Raw genomic sequence first — 19762 nt, 5'->3', positions numbered from 1 at the left:
TAACCGATCACGTAGCTGTTAGAGGCGTAATATAAGATACGAACTGTCAAGATTGTTAGGGGATATATCAAGATTGAAGACTGTAGGCTTGATCAAGAAATAATAGTATCTATCATGATCTTCGATTTATCTCGATAATACAAGTCAATGGCTTAATATTGTGGTAATATAGTGATAATATCGTGGTACTATTCGTCGTGGCACTTAAAGAGTTGAGTTGTTTCTTTGGAATACAAGTCCGAGTATGGACTAGGATAAAAAGAAGGACTCGGGAACTTTGGAGAGGGAAGATTGTCGATTAAAGCGATTGAAGCGATTAAAGACGTTGATAATAAGTCCCCTAACCCCTAACCCCTGACCCCTGTCGTACCTGGAAATTTTTACATTTTGGGTCATTTTTGGGTCGTGTTTGCGCGCCGCGGCTGGACCCGTTATAAGTACAAAAAAGTAATTTCTGGGATTTGTTCGAAGCTGACTCCTAATTCTAATAATTCTAATAATTCGAATCCTACCGTACTTTTTCTTTGGTCAATCAACTCCCGTCTCTTCCCAAGTTTAAGGGTTTGGCAATTCGATAGGTTAAAAAAACAAAGTGCCTATGATCCTTAAACGTCCCGTCTCAAGAGCCTAATTATAATATTATTTATAAGTTACACAGCATTGTCTACTCGAATTTCCGGCTCGGACCCGAATTCCCTTCTAGGTCCAGTCCAGTGTCTAGTGTTTAGTTGTTGGACCTACATAGGACCTAGGACCGTGGACCGTGGATCGTGGACCGTAAAATCAGACCCTTCGTCTCGTTAACCTGTTCTGTTGACCCCATTCAGCTCTGACGGTCCCCGGGAGTTGGACAACTCATCTTGCATCAAAGTTGCTGCACGATAAACGGCCTCCCATTCGTCTGTCACCTACAGCACGTTCCCTTAAAGATCGGAAACTTAACTGTCTGTACCCGGTACAAGTACTACACAAGGCTCGTGGTATTTGGATATGGCTTCTTGACACAATATCTTCTCATTTTCTTCCCCGTCCTGCCCGTTTTCTCGACTTTGGGTTCGCGTTCCCCCAAGGTCCAGTTCAACGTCGCATCAAAAGAGGTCGAAGCGCTTATAAGGAAACGACCGACGCGGACGCGCGTATCTGCAACCGTACGGAGAGTGACAAGAGACAAGCTCTCTCTCTCCAGAGCCTACCTCTAGGTACCTTGTCCGTTCATGCAAAGAACGTTGTCCTGCAGCTGGAGCTCTCCTGAAAATATTATTTTTATTTTCCCTCCCACGCGGATCTCGCCCAGACATCCTCGTACATATGCATATACATGCATAAGCGCGAGCACACACAAAACATTATTTACAATCCAACGTGTGCCCCCTTATTAGTTATTAGAGGAGAAGAAGGAGCCGAAGCAGAAGCAACAGAAGCAGAAGAAGCAGCTCGAAAGAGGCTCATGCATTACCACCATCACCACCACCACCACTCACAACCACTCACAACCACCGCTCATAACCATAACCACAACCGCGTCTCATTGTATCAACTCCCTATTACTGAGAACCACTGAGAACCACCGCACCCAACGCTAATGTCGACTTACGGAGCCGCTTAGAAAGTTCGCGGGGGCCAAGAGTTTCTTCGACGTTATTTCAGTCGAATATAGCGGGAAATATCTCCACATAGTTCGAAACTGAAAGCCTGGAAGACTAACAAATTCGAGAACGTCCCGTTGTTGACCTCACACACCGCCACTGGTCTCCCTGGATCGCGAAAACAGTGCCGGTTCCAGTTCCCATTCCAGGTTCTCCCCCGGTCCCAGCCGGAGATCCTATATATACATAATTATACATATCATCGTGCACATTGATCAGCGCCCATACGATTAGATCAGCGGAGAAAAAAAAAAACAAGTGCGCGCGCTACTGACGTCGAAATGCTTCGCGATCGAACAGGCATCAGAACACCTACCGCCGCCATCCTCGTTGCCATATTTCAGCCTCCGTCTCTCACCACATTTCCACCACTTTCACGTTGGCTGACCCTTCTTTAAAGTATCTTACTATTTAATTACTGCGCATTCGACCCCGTCCGGAATATCGTGCCTGGGTCTGTCTGCTTTTGTATTACTTTCGCTGTATCATATTGGTCAGTCAGTTCCCTCCAATGGCATCACTGTGCCCCCCCTTCGTTGGTACGGATGTGGACCGATGAGCTCGCGCCAGCTAATATATGGTAACGCTAGTCTATTGTAATATTTTCGAATGTTTAATTTTGGTTGGCTTTGTATTTTCTTGGATCAGATTTTGAGTGGAAAATCCGTGTATCTCTATCGACTAGAGTTACCAGTTGCCTGCTTTTAACTTAACAAAAGACTGCTACGGTTTCTTGGATCGACGCTTTCACGCTCATTCACGCGGGCTCGATTCTTCCAGCACCGACTCCATCTCATGCTAACACTGAGGCTGAGTCGGACTGCTAGTCACTCGTTATTAAATTGCCTACGGTTTGTAGAAGCTGTTTGCCTTGCCAACCAGAGCCGACGATCATATCTTAGCCTCAGTCAGCAACCCGATCTGGTTCTCGTCTCGCCGACTCAATTCGATCTACTAGGACCTGATAGGTAAACTTGATCACTAGAATCGGCATAGGATCCAATCCTATCTAAAAACATTTAGTGCCTTAAAGTGGGAGTTTGCCATAAACAAACATCTACTCCCTAATCTTCACTCCCATACCCGAAAAACACCTGTTTTACTAAGAGAAGCGCATTATAACTACGTTCGGCTGGACAAATCCTAAGGGAGCTGTAGGTTTCTGAGGTACGTGAGTGAGTTCCTTGTCAAGCAGTGCTCATCTTCGAGGTTATTCCACTGCGTCAACACGTCAAAATATCTTCATAAGTTGGTTACGCGTGGAATGTCCAGTCTTATGAACCTCAAAACCTCTACTTCCCATCGCGACCTTTCATATTTTTCCTACATACACGTTTCTTTACATCACACATAAAACATCTATACCAGTTTCTCACCTATTTCCCAGGGTCGTGGCATCCGCCATCGCCCTCGACTCTATCAATGGCTTCCTCCGAGGTCGACCAGAAGTTCCTCGGCCGCCTCGCCAAGTCTGTCGAGCCGAACAACGCGCTTCTCGCGTCGATGCTCTTCAAGATCCTCGGCCTATCCATCAACGTCGCAGGCCAGCTCGTGAAAGCTAAGAAACAGCGTCGCCTCGACGCCACCCGCCTCACGCAATCCCTCGAGCTGTATTTCCACATCATATGGCTCTCACGCGAAGGCCTCGTCATGCTAGAGCAGTACGTGCTGCCCATGGTAGGCGACTACGTTGAGTTGAAGGTCCTCGCGTACAAGCTTCGCGCCTCCTTCTACCACATCTTCGTGCAATTCCACAACAACCCTCCCGTCTCCCCCCTCGGAATCGCAACAACCCCAGAAGCAGTCGCTGCCGTCGCGGCATCGATGCCGGCCCCGCGCGTGGATAAAGGAAAGGGCGTGGATCGAGGCGACCCAGCAGCAAGCGACTTCTCACGCACCTCCGTGCAACCCACCCACGCTCTCGAGCAAGGCATGCCGGCGCCTCCCCCCGGCTTCGAATCGCAAGCCCTGCCCACCCAACTCCCGACGTTCACCCCCGAGGCCGCAGCCGCGTTTCTGCTTCCGTACGTAGACTACCTACCCACCGCGCACCAGTACTTCCGCGAAGCATGCGCGCTAGCCGACGGACTGCTCTGGGGCTCGCACTCGCTGCGGCTATCGGTGAAGACGGAGTACGCGGCGTTCCTGTACGAGTGCGTGCACGACCGCGAGGGAAGTCGGAAGCTGGCTAAAGACACGATCGCGGAGGTATACGAGGCGAGTGAAGGTATGGACGACGACATGTTCAACGACGCGTGCGAGCTCGTTACTGTGCTTGGCAAGATGATGAAGCGCGGCTTAGGCAGTGGTGGAGGATCTAGGAGCGGAGGACGCCCGAGCCCGAGTGTTACGCTGGGAACGGGCACGGTGTCCCAGGGCGCGGAGAGTAGTGCTACGGTTGTGCCGCCGGTGCCGCCTTTGGGGATGGAGAATCCGATATGATTCGAGGGGTTTTGGGTACGGGGGTTGGATAGGCGTGTTTGAGACGGATGGGGGAGGCTGTAAATGCTTTATGCCTGGCGTTGCTGGGTATTACATACGATGGCTGACGGTCACGAGGACTGGAAATCCTGGAAATCCGGGGATATCACCAAAGCTCAGGGGTGTGGGAGGTTTCAGCTGTGTTTGAACAGACAACGCGCTCGACTGGCAAGATATCCGAGCTCAATCGCGTATTTCACCCGATTGCGACTACGATCCTACACGAAGAAGAGCTTTATTTGCATGCATTTATTCGCTGGTCATAACGAATATCTGGCACTATACATACTACGACTACTACTACTTTACTATCGAATCGAACCGACCGGATCCGTTCCAAAACACGTACACAAAACTAGCACGGATTAGCTGGCTAGATTAATAATTCTGGGAAAGGGGGTTACTGCGCAATCACGAAATACACCATCGAAATCACCTTACATACAACATTTCTACCTACACATACACGCCATATACCCCCTGATCTCTCCATCCCTCCTACCCAAACACACGAAAGAGACTCAGGCACACCCCCCAAAGGCAAACCAGACAAGCAGTAACCCCCCAAATCCCAACCCCCCAATTTTCGTTCCTAAAAAAGCATTTGATGATACCCAGTTTCGCACTGCTGGACGGACGGGGAAAAAACCCCGTCGTTGCATATTACATAGTACTATAACCTGCGTTCGTAGCAAGCAGGCAAGCAAGATATCTCGACGCTTGACGGCTCTGGCTTTATGAAGCTTCGGAGCCTCTTGCTCTTTGAGATCTTGAAAAAAGAGAAAGTTTTGTAAAGTTGATGTTGACTGCGTGTGGTTTGAATTATGTGATATGAGGAGTCTGTGATATGTACTTGCTCCTATATTCGTGATTCTTAATTATGGTTTATTCCTTGCTGACTTCTATATCCTTGGAAGCATTCTTGGATGAGAACTGCTCTGTTTACATACCCGGTTGTTGAAAGTATAGTAGGGTAACATACGACCTACCTCAATGTGATAGCTTCGAGTCATCACATGTACCTATCCAAGATGGTTATTAACCCGATACCTAGGTAGGTATTAAAACTCGTAGTCACTTCTCAAGTCACTTCTCAACAGCCATAGCAAAATCATGTGCAATAATATCAATTCGCGTATAAAACAGCGTCCCATTACCTTACTATGGAAAGGGGGTATACAGTTCCGCCTTAAAACTAAAGGCTCAAATGCGTAATGCTCGATGCCTGCTAAAGCCAACGCCCAACGCCATGCCATGCTTGCTTACTTGCTTGCTGAATGTACGAGTCATCTCTCCTGTCCTCACTTCCTTTTCAAATCCTCTACTCCTCATCGTCATCGGGAACATCCCAATCCTCCCCAACCTCCGCCCATCCACAAAGCCAACGTCTACCCTCGCCCTCACCTCCTGTTCTCAAATCCTCCGCGTCTGCTCTCCCCTCACTCCAACAGCGGACTAAGTAGTCATCTCCTACAGTGACAAGTTTGCCTTCGTTGGTCCAAGTTAGTGCGCCGACCTCACTTTCGTGGCCACGGACAAGTGGCGTTCCCTTCTTCACAATAGGAATATCGTCATTCAATCGCGCCGCAATGGCAACCGTGCTATTGGTTCTAAACAACGGCCTACGAACAGTTGGTTCGATAGGTGCAACCTGAACTGATTGCTGATTCGATGTGGCTATTGTCGAGTTCTCTAGGCTAAGAGTACCCATCGCGCCGGACAGGTCGTCCCTGAAGTATCGTTCTTCCGTGGGGAATAGCACGGCACAATTGTCGCTACTCCCAACTGCTAGGACTTCACTTCTTCCATCACGCGCCGGTCTCACGGCACATTTGACGTAGAAGCTCGATGCGTGCAAGGAGGGATGCCTGAAACCGTACAACGGGCCCAGACCTTGATGAGTTACGGCGTTGTGGCGACGTCGTGGCGGTTCGCCGTTTCGCGTAGAAAGCTCTGGCGCGTGACCTAGTATGAGATGGGCAGTCGAGTACGCATAAACAGTGTTGTCTTTACAGAGTGCGTAAAGTCGGGACCCGTCAGTGTTCAGTGCCAGAGACGAGATACCAAAGGGTCTCCAGTTTAGGTGCGATGAGGGAGGTGTGGTTGCCGATAATGGGGAGGGCACTTTCTGACGCGAGGAGTGAATTGATCGGATATCCCACAGTTTAATAGATGCATCTGCCTCACAGGCCGTGAGCAGTAGGTGCTCTTGTCCTTCAGGAAGGAACTGTAGAGTCGTGACAGACACGTCGCCTATACGGGCGGGTAGCTCACGACGTGATGGAGTATCCCCTTGTACAGCTGCAGCCTGTTGAGCTTGACGCGAGGTACGTGCGTGAGCGTGATAGAGACTATTCACAGCACAACCTTGCTTTGGAGGTGGGGCTCGGAATCGAAAGGCCGTCTCACGGGCCAGGGGAGAGACAAGAGTATCCTGTACCAACGGTCCTGAGCAGCGAAGGTCCCAGATTTGAACGCTACCATCACGAGAAGATGTTGCAAGCACACTGCTATTGGATTTACCTGGCTGGAATCGTACTTGCTTAAGAGAGGCAGTATGATGTTGAAGAATTGAAATTGGGGTTTGTGTCATCATATCGGTGACTCGTCCAGACTGATCGCCCGAGGCAGTGGCAAGACGATGATCATCGTCTGAGAAATCCATGTCGATGATAGCATTGTTGTGGGCGTCGAAATATAGATGTATTTTGCCAAATGGTTCTTCCTCTCCGCCAGAAGACTCAAGTAAGCGGACACGGCCTTCTTCATCTCCCACTGCGGTGAGACTATTTCTGTGACATGCGGCCGCGCAAAATGGAATACATCGGCCCGGACCGTCATGACTGACACACGGATGAGCATCATCTGGTCTGGAATAGAAGTCGGCGGTATGAACTCTCCAGTCGGAGGTCGGAAATGACATATATGAGCGTCCAGCACGAGGCATCCCTCCCAACTGTCTTTGTGCGAGCTGACCAGCAAAGCCGCGGCTAGTTACAGGAACTAAGCGCTTTAATGGCGCTGATTGAGGTGGAAGCTCATCCTCGCTTTCCTCTTGATCCGAGTCGATATTCTCCTGGATTGAGTGCAGAGATCTAATTGGACTAAGCAATGCCGACCTGGTACTTGGCGAAGGGCTCAGTCTCCCATTGTTCGGCTCGGTCATCAGAAAAGGTCGGCATGGTGACGAATCGGGCGTATGCTGGAATTTTCGTCTCTTGGGCAATCGAATATCTAAGTGATCCATGTTCTCATCCCGTGGATGGTCCTCAGTAGATGGCAGTAATGGGCTGGATGGAGCGGGAGTCTGATATCGGTTGTTGATAAAAGGGATAGCGAGATCCTGAAGAGCCTGTCTAGCCGGGCTTATTCGTGTGGGTACTCGAGAACGAGGAGTAAAGAATCGTCTGAATTTTCTTGGAGTAATAGACGGATTTCTTCTTTCCTTTCCATTGTTCGCTCGTGGAGGCGAGAGAAGGTGTGGATTCGACATATCATCCGCCATCATAAATTTTTTTTTTTGGTTTCTATAGTTACGGCCCCAAGCAACTCAAGGTACTTCCACAAGGAGAAGAGCTGATGCTCCTGATACTCCTAATGCACCTCGACCTTCAACACTTAACTTCGAGAGACGTCAACATGTATATGCGTATATGTGTATGAGATAATGTTCGTAATAATGGAAGATGATGAAATAATGTGTCAATGGAATAATGACAGATGGAATTGATTATGGAAAGAAGCAAGCAGAACTCGAAATTGTAGTGGGGAAAGAATGAAAGGTTGGTCCGCTTCGGAAGTAAGAAGTGGCACCAAGTGCTAAGGTAAGGACGACACGCCCGCGAAAAGACGCGCTCACGAAAAAAACCACTTACACGACCCAAAAGAGGAAATGACGTCTGGAGCTGGGCGTTAGCGTGGTGCGGACGCGTATTAGCACTGTGTTCCCTCCAAAAATTCTGAAAATCTAGTGGCTGCGACGCATGTTAGACCCAACCGTTACTAGATCCCGTAATAAGGCACGTCAATTTAACCAATCATCGCCAGCCATTTCAACCAATTGCACTTTCCACAGTATCAGAGTTTTTCGGTACTTAGGTACAAAGCAGAACGCGGATGGTCGCTGGATCGAGGTTCTAGACCCACTGATAAGCTTATCGGGCGAATTTCTCAAAAATTTCAAGATGCACGATCGAGATTCGAGACCGTGCCAATTGATGCGGGACACATGAACAATGAACATATTGCGCTGACAACAACCAGCGTCAAGTTACCTCGAAATATACCTTCTGGCCAAGCGCCAGCCATTTGAAACATAATGGCGATTCAGAAGAAGCACGGAAAAGGTCGTCTTGACAAGTGGTACAGATTGGCCAAAGAGAAAGGTTACCGAGCCCGTGCCGCCTTCAAGTTGATCCAGTTGAACAAGAAATATGGTTTCCTCGAGAAAAGTAAGGTCCTTCTGGATCTTTGCGCTGCCCCAGGAGTAAGTTGATTCTACGAGAAATATGAGGAGAAGAACAAGTTCTCAACTAACTTCATATCATAGTCATGGTGTCAGGTAGCGGCAGAGGCCATGCCGGCCAACAGTCTCATCGTTGGAGTCGATCTTTCTCCGATCAAGCCTATTCCTAAAGTCATAACTTTCCAAAGCGATATCACTACCGATAAGTGTCGCGCGACAATTAGGCAACACTTGAAGACATGGAAGGCCGATACTGTGCTTCACGATGGTGCGCCCAACGTTGGTACTGCTTGGGTTCAGGACTCCTTCAACCAAGCCGAACTCGCTCTTCAATCTATGAAATTAGCAACAGAGTTTCTAGTCGAGGGTGGTACATTTGTTACGAAGGTTTTCCGATCGAAAGAATACAACAAACTTCTCTGGGTCTTTAACCAACTATTCACCAAAGTCGAATCAACGAAACCTCCATCTTCTCGAAATGTCTCTGCCGAAATTTTCGTCGTATGTCGCGGTTACAAAGCTCCCAAACATCTTGATCCCAAGTTCCTTGACCCGCGGTCGGTATTTGCCGAACTCGCAGATCAGGCGCCCAACAACGAAGCCAAGGTTTATAAGCCTGAGATTAAGAAGCGGAAGAGAGGCGGTTATGAAGAGGGCGACTATACACAATTCAAGGAAATTCCAGCAAGTCAGTTCATCGAAACCGTCGATCCTATAGCGATACTCGGTAGTTACAACAAGCTCTCCTTTGAACAACCACGCAATGGTGATGTGGCGCTCGCAGCATTGGATAAGATGCCAGATACAAACGAGGAAATCAGGATATGCTGTGCAGATTTGAAGGTGTTAGGCCGGAGAGAATTCAAGCTCTTGCTCAAATGGCGATTGAAGGCCCGCGAGGCTTTTGGGTTGCCGACCAAGAAGACTGCGAAATCTGCCGAACCCGAGGAGGAGGTTGCAGAGGTTGAATCCATGGATGAGGAACTAAAAATCCAGGAAGAGTTGCAGGCACTAAAGGACAAGGATAACTCCAAAAAGAAACGTGAACGACGAAAGGAGAATGAGCAGAAGCAAAAGGAGATTGTGCGAATGCAATTGCACATGGTTGCCCCTATGGACATCGGCATGGAACAAGATGGTCCTGCCGGTCATGACTCCATGTTTGCTCTAAAGCCCATTGATAAGCATGGAGCGGCCAACAAAATCGCGAAGGGGAAGATGGCCATCATAAATGAGTCAAAGAAGGACAAAGATAGTGGCATCGGATCTTCAGGTGACACAGATGAGGAGGACGAAGAAGAAGATCGTCTTGAACGAGAACTTGATGGCATGTATGATCAATACAGGGAACGAAAAGCAGCATCGGATGCAAAATACCGGGCAAAGAGAGCTAGGAAGGAACACGATGATGGCGAGTGGGAAGGAGTATCAGGAGACGAGCAGCAGTCTAGCGACGAGGAAGGATTAGATGTGGATGAGGATAGTAACGATGACTCTGATGAAGATGAGGCCCCGTCAAAACCTCTCCTTACTGATCTCGATAACCAACCTGCAGCGTCTGGGGGTCTATCAAAACGAGCCACCAATTTCTTCAGCCAGGACATATTCAAAGATATATCAGGTATTCTTGATGAACCAGAAGCCGACGAAATGGACGTCGATGAGGATGGAGATTCTGACGTAGAAATAATCACCACGAAAAAAGAAACAAAGGCTAAAAAGGAAAAGGTCAAGACACCTAAGGGTGGTGTTCCCTCTGAATCTGAAGATGGGGATCAAGGCGGCTTTGAGGTAGTTAAGCAGGATGAAGAGGATGATTGGGAAAATGAAGACAAACGTCGAGCGGACGGAAGACTGGGTAAGAGCCAACTTCCTCATTCCTATCTACACTACCACACTTTCTAACAAGCAAACCAGATATCGACATCATCACCGCCGAAGCCATGACCCTTGCGCACCAGTTGGCAACAGGCCAAAAGACAAACTACGACGTTGTCGACGACGGCTTCAACAAGCGTGCCTTCCGAGACCGCGACGGGCTACCGGACTGGTTCATCGACGACGAATCCCGCCACGACAAGCCCCAAAAGCCGATCACCAAAGCCGCAGCCGCAGCGATCAAAGAGAAGACGCGCGCCCTCAACGCCCGTCCCATCAAGAAAGTCCGCGAGGCCAAAGCCCGCAAGAAGTTCAAGGCCGCCCAGCGCCTCGAGAAGCTAAAGAAGAAGTCCGACCTCCTGGCCAACGAAGAGGGTCTGACGGAGAAGGAGAAGGCGGACAGCATATCGAGACTCATATCCAAGGCCGCGAAGAAGAAGCCGAGCCAGCCGGCGAAACTCGTCGTCGCGAGGGGTCTGAATAGGGGTATCAAGGGACGTCCGAAGGGCGTTAAGGGTAGGTATAAGATTGTGGATCCGAGGATGAAGAAGGAGCTTAGGGCGCAGAAGAGGATTGCGAAGCGGAAGTAGGGTATTCATCTACATGCATGGGTATCTAGAAAATGGGAAAATGGGGGAGGGTTGTGGGAAAAGAAAAGACTTGTCTATGTATTGACGCTAGTTTGGTGTAGATAGACTTTGGAATACGATATACCCTCGTCGTAAGAACTGCTATATAGCGACTGTAATATGTGAAAAATCTAAGGGCTTGGTCATGTGTATAAACCTCGTTTGTTCTGTCCGCATGGCACAATGCGAGGCTCCTCGATTGGTATCTCTACGAACCTCAGCTAAAGACTAAATTCCGCGTATTAACCTAACCCTATTTTTCTTACATCCCGCGATGCACTTTTAGACCACCCCTTCCTCCCTTCCCCTCTCCTTTCTTTGCTTCTTGTCAACCTAGGTAGATACACTCATCGTCGCCCAGCCCCAGCATTCCTGCGACTTTTCCCCAACCTCCCGGCCGGCCTTCCTCCACCCCTCCCCCCACCACCAGCACCTCCCCTACCCCCTCGCCCGCCAAAACTGCTCTTCATGCGGCGCGCGTTAAAGGAGCTCAGGTCGCCAGAGCTGACGGCGTCCCCGGACTTGGCATTTCGCTTCTTGCCGCCGAACCCGTACTTTTCGTTTTTCTTCTGCCGCTTGTTATTTGGGCCTGAGGAGGAGGTGGAGCGCTCGCCGTCTTTGCCCCGCGAGAAGGCGCGCTTGGCGTTGTGCGCGCTGAGCTCGGCGTCTACGCCTACGTCGAAGAGGTCGGCTTCTTTTGCGCCGACGTCGGTGGAGGATTCTTGACGTTCTGGGGGGATGGGGGTGTTAGTATGTATGTACGTACGGAGAGGTTGTATTTGTGTGTGGAGGGGGGATGGGGGGAGGGATGGATGCTTACTCCTCTTCAGCGTCTTGATCTTCTCAAGCGTCTCGCGCTTGGCTTTCTGTCGCTCTTGTAGCTTGGCTACCTGGACTTGTTTGCCGAATTTCTTCAGGTCGCGCTGCTTGCGGGCTTCCGCCGACGCTTTCTTCGCGCTGGCTTCTTCCACGAGCTTTGCTTTCACTTTCTCCATGTGTCCGTCGTCCTTCACCATCTCGGCGAAGTAGTCGGTCGGTCGCGAGAACAGAACGCCTTCGGCTTTTAGCAGGGCGCGCGCGCGCTTCGCGGCGTCTAGGCTCTGCGCGTAGAAGGCAAGTTCGCGCTTTAGGTCGTCTTGGATGTCCTCGATGCCGTCGGCGGTGGGCTCGACGCCGACGATGCTCTGGTGCGTCGCGAAGGGCACTGATTTGTCGGTAGGTAGGGATATTCGGTTTAGCGAAGCGAGAAGTGCGGTGGTGTTGTTGATGGTGAGGCGGGAGTGCGGGACTAAGTCTTCCTTCTCTTCTTCAGGAAGGTCTTCGAGGTCAGACATAGGTATGTCCTCATCATCTTCCTCTTCGTCCTCTTCTTCATCCTCCTCCTCAACGGGCTTCTTCTTGTTGTTCTTCTTTTCTCCATTTGGCTTAGCATTTTTAGCCTTTAACGCAGATTTTCGCGGGCGCTCTATCTTTTCCTCAAGATCTATGGAAGAGTCGGAGTCGTTGCTTTCATCCACGGCTGCGAAGTCGATAGAACCCTCTTCTTCTTCTTCGTCATCGTCATCGTCGTCGACCTCTTCAGCTTCGTCATCTATAATTGATGCGCCGACCTCGACTTCTTCCTCTTCCTCTTCATCGACGGCCTCCCAGTCGCTATCGTCTTCATCGGCAGCATCTGGTTTGGGTGCCCCTCCATTCTTGATGCCTCTCTCTTGCCGCTTCTTGGTCCTCTCCTTATACTTCTTCTTCTCTTTCAATTTCTTGAAATCGACACCTTTCTCTGCTGCGAGAGCGACTTTTAACTTGCTTTTACCCATTGTCGCGGTTGCAATTGAATTTTGTTGTACTCGGTTGGTTGATTGGATTGAACTTTTTTTTATCTGATAAGTTTAATCTTCAGAACTTTTTTTCTGCCATTAGCTTGGCATATTGTGGCTGTTAGCCGTTGTGGCTAGTGAAAGCGGTGTGAGCTAAAAGTGGCATAGTCTAGATGCTCTGAGGTGGGGCAATATCCGTCCAACCAGTAATTACCAATAACTTAACCTCAAGGATTCGGACGGCTTCGAGGCAGAGATATACCAAATTTTGTGATAGATCAGTTTGGAGTCCTGACCTATCACGTAAGAGACAAGGAAGTTTATTAGGCAGACACTAATCAGATCCAAAATGGTACTCGAATTCTCACTGGTTCAAATTTCAGCAGGAACTGCGCCACATCCTTTGCTTACATCGTCACATTCATCGCAGACATCGTCATGAAATCCCGCTCAATGTTAAATCAAGTCTCTTGACATTCATGAAACCTAGGTAGATACTTATGCAGCTATTTAAATTCATATGTCGCAGCGAACTGTTCCTTCGCCTCTCGAGGTTCTATATTCTAGACCACACGACTCTACCGATGAGAGAATCGAGATTGAGTAGGATCCCCTCAGCCTTAACCACACGATTTTCTAATTAAGCATGAAATTGTAGCATAATTGCTGTTCATGGTCTCGGATCGAATGTGGATTGGTCGTGGATTTGGAAAGATGGCGTTAAACAAATCCACTGGCTTAAAGATCCTGATATGCTCCCCGCGGTAGTACCAAACGCTCGGATTATTACTTATAGTTACGAGTCGCGATGGCACGCGAATGCCCCTAAGACACGTCTTGAGCTCTGCGGCGAAGAACTAGCAAGAAGCATACATGACTTCCGGGCTGAGATACAAGACCGCCCCGTACTCTTCATTGCTCATAGTCTCGGTGGGTTGGTTGTAATACATGTGAGTTGATGGGGTCGGTTTTGACCTCCCTTCAAGGGTGATTCTGATATCTTCCTATATATAAGGCCTTGTTATACGCCAATCGAACTGAAGATTTGAAATATCTGCCTCAAGAAACGGCTGGTTTTATTGCCCTCGGGACCCCTTTCAGAGGCACTGGAATGCACAGTCTGGCGGAGACCGTCACACGATTCTTAACTCCTCTTGGTTCTCACGATGGGCTTTTCACCGATATGAAACTAGATGACAAGCATCTGGCTGATAAGGTGCATGAATTCTGCGAGTTGAGGAATAAATTAGAGATACCATCATGGTGTTTTATCGAACTACTCGAATCAGACTACGGGAAGAAAGTCGGCATTCCATGGGTTTTCAAAGGAATAGTAAGAAACCACGAATTCATCCAGCCAACAATAATTTGACCGAATCTTTTTAGGTAGTTGAAGAGGCCTCCGCCCATATTCCCGGTTGGGGTCGAACTGGTCTGAATACGGATCACTTTTACCTGAACAAATTCTCTGGTCCGGATGACGGTTCTTTTATGGCTGTTTCAAGGGAAGTTCGTCAAATGTATACTAGAGTATATACTAAATTGGGTCACCCTAGAAAGCCACTTCAATTTAGTAGGTCTAACCTATTCCTATAGGCATGATAAGTAGCTATACTAACTACTGGAAGAAGAAGAGAGCGGCCAAGATGACCTTCAGCAAATACCTACCGGTTCCGAGGACCGATTCAAGGAAATGCTCCAAGCTCTATATTTCGGACAAATTAATTCTCGGCGTCATAATCTTGCTTTACCTAGTCCAAACACTTGCACTTGGATTTTGGGTACAGCCCAGTACAAGGATTGGGTGAGCCCAACGAAAAGCCTCCTCCACGACAACATTTTATGGATCAAAGGTAAACCAGGAGTAGGTAAATCGACCCTCTTAAATTTCTTATACGAGGAGTCGGATAGAATGATGCCAGACACGAAGAAATTTTCATTTTTCTTCAACGCGAGAGGAAATCAGCTGGAGAAGTCAACTATTGGCCTTTGTAGGGCGATCCTGTGGGACATTCTCCGAACCTTCAAACATCTAATCAAGGTGTTCGATGATGTGATCTTGGATTATATCAAGACGGACGGGTGGAAAGAACAACATATATACAACTTACTAGGGCGAGCTATCGGGAGGCTAAGAGATCAGCCACTAGTGTGTTATATCGACGCGCTTGACGAGTGTCCCGAAGACCAAGTTCGATTCATGGTCGACCAGTTTCGCAAGATTAGCAACAGAGCCACGAAGTCTGGGAGCGGATTCAAAATATGTCTCTCCAGTCGGCACTACCCTAATATTTCTATCAGAAAGAGTCTCAGTTTAACCCTCGAAGAACATTATCAGCACGAACTAGATATGCGGTGTTATATCGACTCAGAACTCATCGATCAGGTCGAGAAAGTGGATCGGGAGCAAGCAATCCGCATCCAAGACAAATTACTAAAGAAGTCATCGAGTGTCTTTCTTTATGTTAAACTGGTAATCGGCAGGATAAAGAAAGATTTCGATAATGGGATGGCGAATGCGAAAACGCTCGAGAGGCGACTAGATGGATTACCTAAAGGATTGAGCGCTTTATACTGCGAAATGTTAGCCCGAAGATCCGAGGATGTAGACGATGACGAGGATGACGAAGATGTAGAAGCCACGCGCGTGTGCCTTCGATGGGTATTGTTCGCATTGCGGCCATTGGAACCAGTCGAACTCTACTACGCAATCCGACTCAACCTTCGAGATGACACTGCATTAGACGGCGAAGACAAACCCTCGAAGGAAACCATGCGTCGTTTCATACTGAGGTCTTCCAAGGGCTTCGTGGAAATTTTAAGTGATAATCGACGTAAACATACTGTACAATTTATCCACGAGTCTGTTCAGGACTATTTCCTAAGCGAAAGTGGGCATCGGGTATTATACCCATCTTTACGTGGCTCATTCCCAGGTGAAAGCCACGACGCGCTCAAGCAAGTGTGCTATAAGGGTATTAAAAAAGCGATGTGTAAGCAAGAGTGGAAAGGCAAATTATACAATCCGTTCCTGGCGAGTTATGCGATTCACGGTGCTCTGATACACTCCGAAAAGGCTCAGTCATTTGGCGTACAGCAGCGAGACTTCCTTTCCGACTTCTCGGTTGATATATGGATGAAAGCTTTGACCAATTCTCGCTTTTTCAACATAGGGGATTTTAATCGATATAACATTGAAGTCGAAGAAGGCGGATTTATATTAAATGAGGGTGAATCGAATACCCACTTGCTCTACATTCTTGCAATGGCAGACCAACCCAATCTGGTTCGTGCTCACCCAGATCGAGCACGCCATATGGAAGTCAAGGGAGGAAGGTATGGGGCCCCTTTAGCAGCCGCGCTGGCATTCGGCCACCAAGAGATTGTACGAGATTTAGGACTTCAGGTGAGTACTATATCCGTTGTTCCTCACTAACTTCCAAGGTTCTCTCAACTGAATTTTTGGGCCTTCTCCAAGATTTAGTTAGAAACTTATTACCTACCTAGTTACTGACTAGACCGATGGAGCAGGTATTTCTCGATCAAAATCTCCCAATATCATTTAACGAAGAAAATGATTTGCCAACCACGATCAGCTGTCCCTACCATCCTCACCGAGCAGTTGGGATCCCATTATATGATCTTATACACCTGGATTGCGTTTCCGCTGTAAAGGTCTTAGAATACAAGGGAGAAGACCTTAATCAGTACAACTCTAAGTATGGCAGACCGCTATCTTGGGCTATGCGAAACGAGGCTGTGCGTGTCGTCGAATGGCTTCTTTCGCGGAAGCACGTCGACCCGAATTTCCAAGACGAAGATGGAAAATCACCGTTGCATTATATATGTCAGGAGAAATGGCACTCCTGTTGTGAAGATTATAATATCCAAGTTGAGTTGCTTCAACGTTTCCTCAAAAACTCAAGAGTTCTCCCCGACCTTCGTGATAAAAAGGGAAGGACGCCATTCTCCTATGCCGCCGAAAATGGGTTTCTGGAAGTGGCAAAAATGCTCTTTGCGACTGGATCAGTGGACAAAGACTCGAGGTGTGATTTAGGGAGAAGCCCATTATCATATGCCTCGAAAATACAACCTCACGAGGTGAGGAATTCAATGAGGATGATCCAATGGCTTCTATCCCTGGAAAAGGTTGAGCGCGACAGTCACGACGCTTCTAATTGAAACCCATTTTCCCAGACAGGTTGATTTGGAGTTTCCGGTAGAATTTGGATAAGGACACGAAGATACCTAGTATATAGAATCTGGTAATTCTTTCGACATTGTATTGTTGGAAGCCGTCGACAGTCACCTTGATTCTTGAATAGAGCAAGAACCATTACATAATAATTACATAACTATGATTACGGCATCATCTGATTTACATAATCGATCTTACATAAACAATCTTACATAAACATTGTTACATAATTAATTACATACTGTTGGTTCAACAGCGCGAGGGTATTGATTACGTGATCAAGAAATAGGGGTGATTATGTAATGCACAGGCTTGAGCCTTAACTGCCAGATGCCTAGTGCTAAGCAGGTATTTAGAGGAATCTTGATTGCATATTATTAAGTCCTGTAAGAAAGATTGTTTTATTCCATGATGTCTCAGACCATGATTTTATACTTCAAATATGCATCATTCCATCCAGACTGTTGTTGAGGGTCCAAATGTAGCTGTATTACGTAAGCGCACCTTCATCGCATCTTGTCAACCAGCGGATATGGTACAAATTGAGGCCGAAATTGATATGATTGTGGGAATTATTTATTAAGGTCCTAATGGATTCCACGTAACACTTCCCTGGCGGATATCAATGGGCGCAGGTGGATATGGAAAAAGGGTTAAAATGTGGTAGACAGATGATTACGTAATATTGCTACATTCATGAATTATTTAGAAGTGAACGAAACTTATCAAATGCACTGTAAAAGCTTCCATGTTCATTGCATTTTATTTCATTGCCTAATAGGTACGTAAACTTGAGGGGCCTCATACGGAAGCCCTGAAAACATGCAAGCCCTCGATCGAATAGCGATCTATGGGAAGTCAATAGGTATCCATGATAGTAATATTAAAGAGAAAATCTTACCAGGTGTTATCATCCCGTCTGTAGCCATCCGAAACCACCAGCGAGACCCGGGTGTTTAGCTCCAGGAGGGCTCATATTTACTTCTGTCTCTTGGAGGCTGGATCCTCCGTGGTGTCCGAGTCTCGACGGGGGCGTTTCTTGGTTCTGTCGCCACCAGGAGCATCGGCGTTGAAGGCCACGTCGGTGTTGCGAGCGTTCTGACCAGGCTCGGGTCCTGCTTGAAGGGGTTCCTGTGGGGTAACATTGCTGCCGTGGTCTGCCTCGGGGCGGAAGGGTCCGCTCTGGACGGGTCCCTGACTGCCGGCATCCACCTGATGGCCTGGGAAGAGGAATCTTATTAGTATATCTTTCTATTCTCAATTATCATATAGAATCGAGCTTCCTTACCATCGTTCTCCTCGGCGTTGCGACGGGGAGGGTCGCGGGGGAGTCCCATCAGTGCGCGGATTTCTCGAATGGATTCTCGCCGTTCCGCTGCCCGTATTTCGTCTAGCTCGTGAACCCCTAGTAAGAAGAAATATTAGAACTTTTAGTCGTATAGCATAATCGAAACATGCTCCAAATACATACTTTCAGCCGCCAATTGCGAAAGCCTAGCGCGTTCCTCTTCTGCGTTTTCCGAGTTTCTTCCAGTGTGGTAACTGAAAGTGACATAGACGTGAAGAGGGTTCTTACTAGGCTCCATTTTGAGTAACTTGTTGATTGGAGGGAAATGAAGAAGATTCGGAGGGAATAAAAAGATGGGAAAGTGGGAAGGTTTTGTGTAAAAGGTGTTGGGAAGAAAGAAAAGTAGAAAAGTTCACAGGCTCACAAATATTATCTGTTGTAGACTTGATCGGCATCATAGAGACTCGGGTAAGACGACACAAGAGATTTGGGCTTATTTACGATGTTAATTATGAATATTATCATATGCCGGAGCTAATGCAGATACCGTACCAGGTAACAGGGCTTTAGAATCGACGAGATAACGAAGAAGGCCATTGTTATCCTTGGAACGATCAACTGGAAAGCGGTTGGAACTGTCCGTAGGTGTATTCAAAGAAAGTCAGCTATTTCATTATCGCGATCAATTTCACACAATAAGACGATTCACTCGCGGCGATATATCAATCGTGTTTATAACTGAGGAGTATACGCCTGGTGAAAGGGAAACGACTTGTTGGTATTCATGAGCTTCTCAACTCGAAAATCTCGTAGAATCAGCGCCCCGAACCATAATACATTGTGGTCAGTTAACCCCCCGTGATGACGGGCTCAACCAATCCATCCACATATCCCCGTCGTCCGTCTTCCCCAATGAAAGCTATCACCCACCCCGAGCGCGTAGGAAATTCGTCTAGCAATTTGGTATCATCTGCCAGAAGTTAGAATCCGTAGCAAAAGATTTGGATATAAGAATAACTTACCCGTCAAGATTTAGCTATTAGTGGCTATCATGTCCTGACCGAGACTCGAAGGCAGCGGCGCCTCTGATGGGATTCAGCCCATCTTCTGTTTCTTTGAGCACCGAACCTCCGGTTCCGAGTCCTCCTCTCGAGGGTGTGTTCTGGAGACTCGAGCTAGGAGATGGTCGAAGGTACGCAAGCGGTGGTGTAGCTCGCTGTCTCCCATCTGAGATTTAAGGACTGGAGGATCGCTGATGAGCCGACGAGGCCTCAGTCTTTTTGGAAGTGCTGTGTGAGGAACCACATTGCTTCCCGAGGAACTCAACATCGTTCCATGGCTCAATGCAGTCCCATGATGG

At 48.0% G+C, this 19762-nt stretch overlaps 5 protein-coding genes across 5 annotated transcripts; 3 read left to right on the top strand and 2 right to left on the bottom strand.

Annotated features, from left to right (window-relative positions):
* Nucleotides 1-3018: 3018 nt before the first annotated feature.
* GGS22DRAFT_37778 (14-3-3 protein) lies at nt 3019-4368 on the top strand. The gene has a single exon (XM_047966937.1). The coding sequence runs from the start codon at nt 3069-3071 to the stop codon at nt 4086-4088; it is 1020 nt and encodes a 339-aa protein (XP_047817080.1). The 5' UTR covers nt 3019-3068; the 3' UTR covers nt 4089-4368.
* Nucleotides 4369-5238: 870 nt separating this feature from the next.
* Nucleotides 5239-7931, bottom strand: GGS22DRAFT_168224 (WD40 repeat-like protein). Its single transcript, XM_047962118.1, has one exon. The coding sequence runs from the start codon at nt 7633-7635 to the stop codon at nt 5449-5451; it is 2187 nt and encodes a 728-aa protein (XP_047817079.1). The 5' UTR covers nt 7636-7931; the 3' UTR covers nt 5239-5448.
* Nucleotides 7932-8347: 416 nt separating this feature from the next.
* Nucleotides 8348-11198, top strand: GGS22DRAFT_195448 (AdoMet-dependent rRNA methyltransferase spb-1). The gene is made up of 3 exons (XM_047965667.1): nt 8348-8613; nt 8677-10450; nt 10510-11198. The coding sequence occupies exons 1-3, from the start codon at nt 8446-8448 to the stop codon at nt 11058-11060; spliced, it is 2493 nt and encodes an 830-aa protein (XP_047817078.1). The 5' UTR covers nt 8348-8445; the 3' UTR covers nt 11061-11198.
* A 71-nt stretch (nt 11199-11269) lies between these two features.
* Nucleotides 11270-13112, bottom strand: GGS22DRAFT_195444 (Ebp2-domain-containing protein). Its single transcript, XM_047965666.1, has 2 exons — nt 11920-13112; nt 11270-11829 (listed from the first exon to the last, which is right to left on the bottom strand). The coding sequence occupies exons 1-2, from the start codon at nt 12914-12916 to the stop codon at nt 11447-11449; spliced, it is 1380 nt and encodes a 459-aa protein (XP_047817077.1). The 5' UTR covers nt 12917-13112; the 3' UTR covers nt 11270-11446.
* Nucleotides 13113-13155: 43 nt separating this feature from the next.
* GGS22DRAFT_37755 (uncharacterized protein) lies at nt 13156-17284 on the top strand. The gene is made up of 6 exons (XM_047966936.1): nt 13156-13519; nt 13575-13866; nt 13932-14249; nt 14303-14489; nt 14545-16322; nt 16448-17284. The coding sequence occupies exons 1-6, from the start codon at nt 13437-13439 to the stop codon at nt 17096-17098; spliced, it is 3309 nt and encodes a 1102-aa protein (XP_047817076.1). The 5' UTR covers nt 13156-13436; the 3' UTR covers nt 17099-17284.
* The last annotated feature ends 2478 nt before the right edge of the window (nt 17285-19762 follow it).

Source organism: Annulohypoxylon maeteangense, assembly GCF_022496945.1.
Source record: "Annulohypoxylon maeteangense strain CBS 123835 unplaced genomic scaffold GGS22scaffold_13, whole genome shotgun sequence".
In the NCBI taxonomy this organism is placed as follows: domain Eukaryota; kingdom Fungi; phylum Ascomycota; class Sordariomycetes; order Xylariales; family Hypoxylaceae; genus Annulohypoxylon; species Annulohypoxylon maeteangense.
The sequence above is the reverse complement of the archived record's forward strand: the minus strand, read 5'-3'. Positions and strand labels throughout refer to the sequence as shown.